General features: G+C 46.0%; 1 protein-coding gene across 5 annotated transcripts in view; it reads left to right on the forward strand.

Moving 5' to 3' along the window:
* Positions 1 to 12748, forward strand: part of LOC310691346 (extracellular calcium-sensing receptor-like) — a 168182-nt gene that overhangs the window by 84553 nt on the left and 70881 nt on the right. For 3 of the 5 annotated variants that reach the window (XM_083471098.1, XM_083471096.1, XM_083471097.1), the window contains exons 4-6: positions 5272 to 5353; positions 7192 to 7582; positions 8749 to 8976. In XM_083471098.1, coding sequence (XP_083327224.1) covers positions 5272 to 5353; positions 7192 to 7582; positions 8749 to 8976 — 701 coding nt within the window. The remainder of the gene's footprint in view (positions 1 to 5271; positions 5354 to 7191; positions 7583 to 8748; positions 8977 to 12748) is intronic. The other 2 variants (XM_083471099.1, XM_083471100.1) reach the window with 1 other exon arrangement.

Genomic DNA, 12748 nt, shown 5'->3' on the forward strand with positions numbered 1-12748 from the left:
ATAAAAGCTTGTAAATAATGCTCTCCTGAGTGCGACTTCTGGCTGTGCATTATCTGCTGATAAGAGTGTGCATGAGCCCTGGAATGTGGCAAGGTATTTTCAGGAAACTCGTGTCGCTAATCGCTCATACTGCGTGACTACGGGAGATCGATGGATCATCCGGCAGCCGGCTTGGGGGCCATGATGGACTTTATCTCCCTGGCAGTATCCCAACAACAGGTTATGGGCCCAGATTCACGGCACTTACAGGAGAGTAAGACTGCAACAGACTGCGTTGAAAGGTATGTGGAGGAAAAGCGAAAGTACGGCTTTTCTGCTTGCCATGGCAAGAGCCTTTGAACTCCAGCAGATTAATGGATCTGGGAGCCGCGCCAAAGGCTTCGTGATTAATGGGCTGCTGAGATAAGACGTCTGTGAAGTGAAATAGACTCACGGCTAAAAGGAATAGCTGGAATGGAGTTTTTCCAAGCTTCTGAAGCTGATGAGTGCCCTAAGCTAAATCGGCACAATTATAAAACCTGGGCAAAATGGTGTGAGAGTTTGCTGCGTCAGTTTGGAAAGTGGCATACTGTGTCTGTAGCCCCTCCAATTCCTCTGACAGAAAGATGGAAAGCCGAGAATTCGAAGGCGATAGACGTAATAGTCTTGTCCGTCTCTCTGGAGGAAATTGCAACGTTGGCTGGCCACGTCACTGCACGTAAGATGTGGGATGCTTTGAAGTTAGCCCACCAGCCAGTCATCCCAGCCCAGAGTTTGACTGCATCAGAGGTACTGGCTGTTTCCCAGAATGCGAGTGAATGCAGGGATGCTGAGGGCACCGGTTGCAAGCTGCTGGGGGAGCTGACCGTCACGTCATCCCAGGCAGCATTCCAGCCTCCAGGGGGAGCCAAGGAGTCGGCAGCTGAGAGCTCTGTTTCTCATGGGAACCAAGGTCATCACCTTTGCAGAGGCCGGAAGGGCAAAGGTAAACAGAGGCAGACGCCTGCAGATGGCCAGAGGCAGAAGGGGGGTGAAGAGCCCACGCCAGTGGAAAACAAGGCTTTGTCACATAGAGGAGGGAGAAAGGTTGTTTTCTGCTGCTCCAGAGAAGCGGACACGGAGCAATGGATCCAAACTACAAAAAAGAAGATTCCACCTAAACATTAGGAAGAACTTCCTGACAGTAAGAGCTGTTCGACAGTGGAATTTGCTGCCAAGGAGTGTGGTGGAGTCTCCTTCTTTGGAGGTCTTTAAGCAGAGGCTTGACAACCATATGTCAGGAGTGCTCTGATGGTGTTTCCTGCTTGGCAGGGGGTTGGACTCGATGGCCCTTGTGGTCTCTTCCAACTCTATGATTCTATGATTCTATGAAACTGTTACAGTCTGTAACAGTTTAATCTATGTAAAAGCTATTAGCAATTTAAGTATCACCTACCTGCATTGAACATAATAATCTGCAACTGCAAGAATACTAAGTCAAAGTTATTTGTTCTTTAAACTTTAAACAGAGAGTGTCTTGTGTAGTTACTATAGGAGGGAAAATAGAAATAATAAAAGGGTCAAGGATCCAGGGCTGTCTTCCACATATTTCACATGACGTAACTTGGGTGGCTGAACGAAATACAGTCATACTTTGAGTTGAATGTGCTTCAGGTTGAGCGCATTCTAGTTGCGCTCCACTGCAACCCAGAGGTAATGGATCGTGTTACTTCCGGGTTTCGCTGCTCGCGCATGTGCAGATGCTCAAAATTACGTCACGTGCATGCACGGAAGCGGCGAAACGCGACCCATGCACACACAGATGCGCCGTCGCATCTCGCGTTCTATTTGGGATGTGAATGGGGCTCCGGAACGGATCCTGTTCACATTACAAGGTACCACTGTATAGGAAAAATTCATAGGGCATAAGAATATTAGTACATTGGAATAGCTGAAACAAAAAGACTGTGTAAGCCCCAGCTCCAAACACACAAATCAATAGACACAGAGGCCTCTGATATCTTCAGCCGCTAGCAGGATGGCTGAGATTTCTTTATAATTCGGGATTTGCTTGGAACACATGAGAAAGCAGGCCGCTAATGCCACTGAACTCAGATTATGCAGGAGGTAGAACTTCCTATTATTCTTACTGCAAAATCAACTTTTGATATTTCAAGTTCACTACCCTCATTCAGGAACAGAAAGCCATATTTAGATAGCCTTTTATGTTTATTTTTCATATTTGATTTCAGACATGGATGATTGTTTTCAATGTTCAAAAGATCAGTATCCAAACATTGGCCAAGATATATGTCTTCCAAAAGAAATAAGCTTCCTGACTTACAATGAGCCTCTGGGGATCAGTTTCATCACACTTGCTCTTTTATTGACCTTCACTACAACTTTGGTGCTGAGGATCTTCATCAAGCACAAAGAAACTCCCATAGTCAAAGCCAACAATCGGACCCTCACCTATGTTCTCCTCCTAGCCCTCGTTCTCTCCTTCCTTTGTCCTTTACTATTCATTGGCCAGCCCATAAGAATAACCTGCCTCCTTCGACAAACTGCTTTTGCAGTAATCTTCTCAGTAGCAGTGTCTTGCATCTTAGCAAAAACAACTATAGTGGTTCTAGCTTTCATGGCTACCAAGCCAGGCTCCAGAATGAGGAGATGGGCGGGGGGAAATCTGGCCATCTCCATTGTTCTTTTCAGCTTCCTCATTCAAGTGATGATTTGTGGTGCCTGGCTTATAGTTGCTCCCCCACTCCCTGATTTAGACAAGCACTCAGTGACTAAAGTAATTGTACTGGAATGTAACAAAGGATCAGTCACCATGTTCTACTGTGTCCTAGGCTTCATGGGAATGCTGGCCCTTGTCAGTTTCACTGTGGCTTTCCTAGCTAGGAAATTGCCAGACAGTTTCAATGAAGCCAATTTCATCACCTTCAGCATGTTGGTCTTTTGCAGTGTGTGGCTGTCCTTTGTTACTACCTTCCTGAATACCAAGGGAAAGTACATGGTGGCTGTGGAGATCTTTTCTATTATGGCCTCTAGTTTTGGGTTAATAGGCTGTATCTTCTTCCCCAAATGTTATATTATTTTGGTGAGGCCGGAGTTAAACAGCAGGGGACAGCTTACAATAAGAAAGAAATAAAGCATGAACAAGTGTATTTGATGTAGCATATAATAGCTGGACTGAATCCCCTTGTAGTCATTTTGCCTCAACCCAACAAAACTCTCCCCAAAATCCCATAGAGCAGACCATGTAGCTGTTCTCCCTGGACTTTCCTCTTACACAGTACTGTTATTAAGGGAAGCAGTGGCTCATGTAAGCTAGACTCATAGAGCTGGAAGGGACCCTAATTCCAAGATGATGATTACATATTTTGAAAATTCAGTTGGTTACAAGGTCTCCTATAATGAGCTTCTAACTTCTAACTTCATCAATACACCACTAGTCTTTTATTATCTAATGAAAGGGTAATAAAAATAACAGTTCTGAATATGTGACAAACACATTTTCTTCAGCAATTCCATAGGGAATCCTTAGCATTGGATGAATAACTACATTGCTGCTTGATGGCTAACAGGGTATAATTTGAGCTGCTGCTACTAAAAAACAACAACCTGTGGACTTCCAGTGGCCACTGGGAAACCTAATGCAAAGTATACTAAAACTGAGCAGAATTAATCAGACTTGTGATCAACAAGTCAGATTTTGTATACTCCCAGATTGCGTCATTTTGGGAAAATAAACTACCATTTAAATGAGACATTTTTTATCTTGGAGAAGAGAAAACATGGTTTCTGCATAGAACAAACAGTTGCCGTCATACTGAGAATGGTGGTCTTAGTGTTATTGTTGCTGGAACTGCTTTCTTACAATGTATGTCAGGCTCACATAGCAAAATGTATGCTCCAAGGTCCACAACGTCCACTTCACACGTATCATCACCCGGGAGAGTTCCTCATTGGTGTCATTGTTTCCCATGGTGGGTTCATCTCATCTCCAGCAAAATTCACTGAGGAACCCCCACCAGCGCTGCCTGAAGAGCTTGTGTAAGAATTAAGCCACTCATTTATTACAGCACAGGAATGATCAAACCTAGAGATGCAGCCTCAGAATAATGGCTGTGGCTACAAACTTATCCCCATTTACCCTGGGACATATGCTGATGTAAAAATCCATAGGAATCTCTTGTGAATTAAGAGAATACTGTAGAATCTCCCATTTCTTAATAGGGAAATGAATATAAATGTATTGAAATGTGTATATATTTCTAATTCTGAGGTAGCCCTTTTGAAAAGCCATTTTTGATAGACTTTATCTGAACAGGAGTGTTAGTGAGAATGAATTTTTAAAAAAACCTGTTCTGAACCTGAATGCTCATATTGTTTCATTTTCTGATCTTAGTCTAATATTTGTTTCAAAATGATGGTATATATTATGAAGCATAGAATTCTGTGAATCACAAATGAGTTTCAGCAGGGACAAATGTAATAGAATCATAGAATCATAGAGTTGGAAGAGACCACAAGGGTCCAACCCCCTGCCAAGCAGGAAACACCATCAGAGCACTCCTGACATATGGTTGTCAAGCCTCTGCTTAAAGACCTCCAAAAGAGGAGACTCCACCACACTCCTTGGCAGCAAATTCCACTGTCGAACACCTCTTACTGTCAGGAAGTTCTTCCTAATGTTTAGGTGGAATCTTCTTTCTTGTAGTTTGGATCCATTGCTCCATGTCCGCTTCTCTGGAGCAGCAGGAAACAACCTTTCTCCCTCCTCTATGTGACATCCTTTTATATATTTGAACATGGCTAGCATATCACCCCTTAACCTCCTCTTCTCTAGGCTAAACATGCCCAGCTCCCTTAGCCGTTCCTCATAAGGCATCTTTTCCAGGCCTTTGTCAGGTTCTGCACTTAGGCAAGAATTACCAGCTGCACAAATCTAAGACAGGGAACACCCGGCATGCCAGTAGTACACGTGAAAAGGTGTCTGCATCAACAGAGGTATAGTGCCCCAATCAAAAGAAGTAATAGATAAGCTCTATTCTGCCATGCTCAGACCACACCCGGTGTACTGTGCTCAGTTATGTCCAGCACTATTTAAGAAGTAAATTGACAAGCTGCAACATGTGCAGAGAAGGATGACACATATGGTCAAGGGTCTGGAAGCCAAAATTATGAGGGGGTTGGGTATGTTTAGCTATGAAAATAGAAGACTGATGGGATGTAGGATAGCTATTTTCAATTATCTCAAGGGCTGTCACCAGGAAGATGGTGCAAGCTTGTTTTCTCTTGCTCCAGAGGGAAGGACCCAAACCAATGGATTCAAGTTGCAAGAGAGGAGATTCTGTCTAAACATCAGGAAGAACTGGCTGATTATACAGTAAGAACTGTTCAGCAGTGGAATGGACAGGGAGTTAACTCCACTGAATTCGATATGAATAACTACAGTGTTGATATGTAAAAAGATATATCTGTTCCTTCTATTGCCATTTGCAACTCTCATTCTAGGGTGGTGCCTAAGCTTTACCAGCACATCGTCGCCTTGGCGTTTGCAGTCAAGGAGATCAATGAAGACCCTCACATCTTACCCAATATCACCTTGGGCTTCCACTTATATGACTGCTATAACAATGCAAGGAGCACATATCTCGCCACACTGCTGCTTTTATCCAGGCTGGAAAAATTTGTTCCTAACTATATATGTGATGTTGAAAATAATCTGGCAGGGGTCATTGGGGGACTTGATTCTGAAATCTCCTTTTATGTGGCAACTGTTTTGGATATCTATAAGATTCCACAGGTAGGACACCTATGTACAATACCTAAATTAGCTTGCATAGATAAAGAGGCTGATTTCACAGCACCTCTTCAGGGTGTATTACCAGTTCAGGGCAAGGATGAAATTGGAGCAGAATCAGTTCTTTGGAAAGTAAAGGTGGTACAGAATTAAAATAAAATAAAATTACCTGAATAAGGGGAAAGAAAGGCTGCAATACAAAAAAAAATATGTGGTACCCCCAATCTTTTACACACACATCAAGGACATCCCAGAGGCCACTGGTGGGAGAGTGGGCTTGTCCCTCACCAGCCATGACTCCACACACAATATGTGTATGTTTAGGGGAAAAGCACTTTCAAATTAAACACACTCTGAAGGTATGACAAATTGCAGATATAATCCAGTTATGCAAGAAAACAATAATAGTGCTGAGCTGCTGGTTCCAAAGTCAAATAAATGTTCATAAATTATGTCTGATAAGTCTCAAAAAAAAAAAGAAGAAGAAGAGGGGAAAATGGCAGTTCTGCTGTGTCTTGGGGTATGTGTATCATGAATACGAAAGAAGTTCCAGAGAAGGAATGTGTATCCGACCCAAGTTGCAATTCTGTCCTGACTTCAGTAAATAATGTCTAATGCAGTTTTAGGCAATCCTCTGTTTAGGGCATGGTGCGTCCCTCCAATCATTTTGTCCATCATACAAGATGCTGCCAAATTTTGCAAGTATGCATAAGTTTTAAAAAAATAAAAAGAAAAGAAAAGAAATGTTTAAGAAACAGAAATGGGAGATGTCCCCAATTTTCAGGCCATCTGTGTGTGTATTTTTGTATGAATGAGAGAGGGCAGGCAACCCCTGGTGGGTGGCAAAGGGCATATCTGACTAACAGGATTCGCAACATAATGTATATGAATAGTTTGAAAGAACTCTACAAATATTACTTGGTCTCTTCTCTTCCTCCACCTACTTTTTAGCTCATTTATGGCTCTGCTCCACTGATGAATGATAAAAGCCCAGGGCTTCCCTTCTACCAGATGGCAGCCTCAGAAGCCCTTCAGTATGAGGGAATTCTCTCTTTGCTTCTGCATTTCAGGTGGACGTGGATTGGAGTCATTGCAACGGACAATGATGACGGAGAAAGATTTGTGCAAACCATTTCCCCAATGTTTACTAAGAGTGGTGTCTGCTTTGCATTCCTAGAAAGAATCCCCAGTTTTAGTTTTATTTCTGAAATCCCTGGAATGCTAACACAGGGTGCAACAATAAGCCAGAAAATTTTTATCAGCAAAGCTAACGTAGTGCTTGCCTCTGGAGAATCTTACTCCATGGCAACTTTTAGATGGCTGCCAAACCTATCAGAACATGATGACATAAAAAATAATGTAAAAAGTAAAGTATGGATAATAACAGCCCAGGTTGAGTTCGCTTCCTTTGTCTTTCAAAGGTACTGGAATTCAGGAGTGTTCAGTTGTGCTATATCCTTTGAAATTCACTTCAGAAACCCACCAGGATTTCATCAGTATGTTGTGTACAGAAACCCTTCCAGCACAGATGGAGACGGTTTTATCAGGGACTTCTGGCAACAGGCCTTTGGATGTGTATTCCCAGATATCACTTCAGACAAGGTGGAGGGGAATATTTGCACCGGAGAAGAGAAGCTGGAGAGCCTTCCTGGATCATTTTTTGAAATGAGCATGACAGGCCACAGCTACAGCATCCACAGTGCTGTCCATGCCATGGCCCATGCTTTACATGCCATGTCCACATCCAGACTCAGACATAGAAGAATGGCGTACAGAGGGAGAGGGAAGAATCTGAATCAACAGTTTTGGCAGGTAATGGCTGAAAATCCTCAACTGGCAAAGCCCTGTTACTTTCTGATGCAGTATGGGTTCAAACATTTGTGCAGGTGTATTAGGAAGAAAACCCAGAACTGAATTTATAATTCTGCAGACAGAGTAGGAGGTGGCACTGATATGATAGTATCCTAGATGATTCCCCACATATTCTGCTGCTTGCAAATGACAGTAGGCCCTATAGGAAAGGGAAATGATGGTCGTGTCCTTCCTTGAGCAGGTAGGTAAAGGTACCCCTGCCCGTTCGGGCCAGTCGTGTCCGACTCTAGGGTTGTGCGCCCATCTCACTTAAGAGACCGGGGGCCAGCGCTGTCCAGAGACACTTCCAGGTCATGTGGCCAGCATGACGAAGCTGCTCTGGCGAGCCAGGACCAGCGCAGCACACGGAAACGCCGTTTACCTTCCCGCTATAAAGCGGTACCTATTTATCTACTTGCACTTAGAGGTGCTTTTGAACTGCTAGGTGGGCAGGAGCTGGGACCGAAGGACAGGAGCTCACCCCGCCGCAGGGATTCGAACCGCTGACCATACGATCAGCAAGTCCTAGGCACTGAGGTTTTACCCACAACGCCACCCGCGTCCCCATATTTGAGTTACTGCCCCATATTTGAGCAGAAAGCATTTGTATGAGGGAAGCTTTGCAGACCAATGATATCCCATTCCATTCAAAGATCGGTTTCAGATCATCTCCGCTGCCGAACATTTCAGCTCTGAAACATCGAAAACCAGGAAGTAAGTGTTCTGGTTTTCAAACCCAAATTGAAAGAGCCAATATGAAGCAACGCCTTGGAAATCAAATGTTTTGGAAGTTGAAAGTCCTTCCAGAATGGATTACATTCGAATTCCAAGGTTTGACTGTACTGTCCTGTGTTTGAAGAGAAAGCATTTGTATGAGGGAAGCCTTACAGCCCAGTGAGGTGCTGCTGCATTCATATATAGGAAGCTGTGGTAACGGTTAAGAGAGATGATCAGCATTCCCTCTATACCATCCCAACCAAATTCTTCCTTACAGCAGGTGGTCGCACACCACTGCCATGTCTTCCGAGATGTTCAGCGATGGGGAAGAGGAGGAGGAGAGAGAGAAACCTCGCTACTCACACATATTTAACTTTTCCAAACAATTGTCTTTTCTGCTTTCAATCTAGCTCCATCACTTTCTGAGAAGCATCTCATTTAACAATACGGCAGGAGATGTGGTCTTCATCAACCAGAATGGAGAGGCAGCATCTAGCTTGGATATTGTCAATTGGATTATATTCGCCAACCAAAGTTTGCACAGAGTGAGAGTTGGGAGGATAGATCCACAGGCTCCTCCAAACCAATCATTACTCCTTGATGAAGATGCCATCACATGGCACAGTTGGTTTAACCAGGTAGGGTTGCATTGTTTGCTAATTCAAAAGAGATTCAGTATTGAATAAGCAATCATTATCCACCTACAGGTCTACTCACTGTCTTTTGAGCTGCAAGTTGATGAGTGGTGTATGGCCAAAGCATCCAGGTACTAGATTATGAACCAAAAGCTTACTGGAAGAAGTCACACATGGATTAAAGGCAAATCTTTTATTAAGGGGATTACAAAACAATATCCCAGCCATTCAGATACCCCACTACAAGATACATCTTCATTTTCCCCAGTGCTAAAGGGTTTGTGTGCTGAAAGACCATGAAGCTGTTATGGGTTTCAGAACTCACAGGGTTAAAGAGTTCTGTGGTGACGTCTCTTCCCTGAGGCGTGGTTAGAAACTTCTATGGGAGTGGCTTGACTCCGAGAGTTAGACTCTGGTTTCGTTTTCGCGGAGAGAGGATGCAAGATGTGTCAGTTCTCGCCGGGTTGATTTAAGAGCTGTTTTACTTCATGATTAAAGGCAAGAGAAGATAAAGAAAGCCTTTGTGTGTGTCTGGATTTATTACCCACATGCTGCAATTGCTTCGACCGCTGTGTTTATCTCTGCTACCGGCAAGAGGGAGAGGCAGGAAGGATCTTTGGATCAGCACGACAGGCTGCAGAGCTGCACAGGGAAGTGTGCTGGACTCCATGTTTGTCTTTCTTGGAACTCATGGCAACTCTGAACTTTCCGTTGCCATAGGTTATGGATCCGTGCCAAAGCTTTGAAGCATTGCAGGAACGTCTCACATGTGGGGGAGCCAGCAGGAAAGTTGCTGGGGCCAGCCGGAGCTGTCTTTGAGGCTGGAAGGAGCTCGCTGGGGAGGAGAGCCGATCTGCCGGAGGCCGGAGGAAGCTGGTGCTGTCGTGAGTAAGCTTACCCCGGGGGAGGAGGAGATGGCTCAGTCCCAGGAACATGGCTTTGAGCTTAAGCTGCCATGTGAGAAGTTAACAATCCAAACGTGGCTGGAGTGGAGTTATTTAGCAGAGTTGTCCCTAGTTGGAGCCAAGCTCTGGGAATTGGTCACACCGATGTCTACGTCAGCTGGGGCAGTTACAAGCCAACGTGAAGCTGAGGAGCGTGTGATGGCGTTTTTGGCTGAGAACGTGAGTGCTGATTTGAGGCCTATAGTTCTGGATGCAAGGAAGCCGGCGGTCGCTTGGCTAGCTCTACAGGAAGTGTGCAACGCTGGGGGCGGAAGCAAGGGCCGGGAGATGGCTGCATCAGAACAGGGAAGGCAAGAGGGCACTAATCACCTTCGTGGAAGCCAGTGCACAGCTGGGAAAGGCTGTGGGACCCCTAAGGGGGGTCAAGGGACTATCACTACTGCAACGTGTCTGCGTGAGGAGCTTGGAGAGAGGCAAGCTGCTGGGGGCCCTTTACCTACCACTGGGGGTGCAGGAAAGCGTCCTGGGAGCCCTGGAAGCAGTGGGGGGGCGGGTGAGCTGTAAAAGCCCAGAAAAGCCTCTTTTTCCAAAGGCTGCCAAGAGTTGTTTGCGTCGAAAGTCGAAGCCTGGGAAACAGAACAGAGCTGGAGACTACAAGGTTAGCCATCTGCTGCAGAGGGAGATAAGGCCTGCAGAGTTGTCTGGGAGCTCTGGGGGAAGTCCAGTCTTCAGAGCAACGCAGGATGTTGTGGTTTCGGACGCTGCCAAGGACAGAGGCAGCGGGACGTTTGTTGGCATGGCACCTTTGAAAAACAATACCAGCAGGGACACAGCTGTGAAGTTTATAATCGACAGTGAAGCCAGTCACCACCTGATTGGAGAGACTCCTGCTGGGGGGCTGCGGGACTGCAGGGCTGTTTTGGATGGGAAAATTGTGCAGTTTGCAAACGGTTCCCAAAAGCAGGTTTCTGAAATAGTTGATGTGTATATTCCTTTTTTGCAGGCGCAGCTGAAGATCTACGTTGTACCGGGAATGCATTGTTGTCTTTTATCTGTACCAGCTCTTGTGAAGCAGGGGTACAAAATATGTTTTGAAAATAACACCTGTTCCATTTTCAGAGGAGGAAAACAACTGGTCAACGTGCAGAGGGAGAACAATTTCTTTGTTCTGGAGACACCTCTGGAGGGTGGTGGGAATGCTGGAAAAGCACAGGTGCAGTGTGCTAAGGTTCCCAGTCATGTGCAAAAGTTGCACAGGTGCACAAAAGGGTGTAAAATCACACAATGTGGGAGGAGGTCCCTAGGGTGCAGGGCATGCAAGGGTGCACAGGTACTTGGTTTTCCCGGGTTTGGGAGGGTAGCCAAAGAGCCCTTTGAGCTTGTTCACACAGATCTGTCAGGACCCATGAGGTCTGAGAGTCTGGGTGGGGCCAGGTATGTGCTGTCGCTGACAGGTGACCACAGCCAGGTTGGCTGGTGTTTCTCTCTCAAATCACAGGGGGAGGTGGCGCAACGGATCCAGGATTGGGTTGCGGAGGTGGAACGAAGGTTCTCCACCAGGGTGCAAGGGTTCAAGAGCGACCGAGGGTCACAGTTTACTGGGTCTGCTCTGGAGGAGTTTTTCAAGGAAAAGGGAATTCGTCACCAGGTGACGGGTGCAAAGTCTCCTCAAGAGAGAGGCTTGGCAGAGCACAGGAGTGAAGCACTGGCTGGAGTTGTCAGGGTTTTGCTATGTGACTCTGGGCTGCCTCAGAGCTTTTGGAGTGAGGCTTGGAAATTTGCCAGCTTTGTTTTTAACAGGTCCTACAATCACGATGTAGGTGACACACCGCATTTTCTGTTGCACAAGCAAAAGCCACAGGTACATGTCTTCCGTTCGTTCGGTTCCAGGGCTTCAGTGCCAAGACCAACAGCGCAACGGAAGGAGGGTGGTCCTAGGTGTCAGGACATGATCTTCTGTGGGTATGATCCTGCAACAAATGGGTGGAAGTTTGCATACCCAGAGGGTGATCAGACCAAGCTGCTGGTCAGCAAGCATGCTGAGTTCTTTGAGCAGGGTGTTTGGTCACAGCCTGGGTATGGTCCTGATTTTCTCTCAGAATGCTTGTCCGATTCTGAAGGGGAGGAAAGGGAGGCAGAGGCTGATCCCAATGATGGGGACCAGGTCCAGAATCAGGGTTCAGAACCCGGTGATGGGGACCAGGTCCAGGGTCAGGGGTCAGGGCTGGTTTGGGCATCTCCAAGGGTTGTGAAAGGAATGTCCAGGTGTGAGGCTTCATCTCCGGTAAGCGTAATGGAGAAAGCTCACGGACGGGTTGTCAAGTCAGAGGGGGAAAAGTCTGACGGAGGAGACACAACTGCTGGCCCAGGTGGGTCAGAGGGGTTTCAGGTCACGGGTGCGTGGGAAAGTGTCGCACAGTGTGATTCTGGGAATGTTGAAGGGGTTCAACAATTGCCTGGGATAGAAGCCAGTGGGAGGCAAAAGGCAATGGGAGGTGAGTTGAACTCAAAGAGGTCTGTAAATAGGGGTTCACAGTTTCCCTCAGGGTTCGAGACGAGAGGGGGTGTTATGGGTTTCAGAACTCACAGGGTTAAAGAGTTCTGTGGTGACGTCTCTTCCCTGAGGCGTGGTTAGAAACTTCTATGGGAGTGGCTTGACTCCGAGAGTTAGACTCTGGTTTCGTTTTCGCGGAGAGAGGATGCAAGATGTGTCAGTTCTCGCCGGGTTGATTTAAGAGCTGTTTTACTTCATGATTAAAGGCAAGAGAAGATAAAGAAAGCCTTTGTGTGTGTCTGGATTTATTACCCACATGCTGCAATTGCTTCGACCGCTGTGTTTATCTCTGCTACCGGCAAGAGGGAGAGGCAGG

Source organism: Podarcis liolepis, assembly GCF_965112155.1.
Source record: "Podarcis liolepis genome assembly, chromosome: 13".
Lineage (NCBI taxonomy): Eukaryota > Metazoa > Chordata > Lepidosauria > Squamata > Lacertidae > Podarcis > Podarcis liolepis.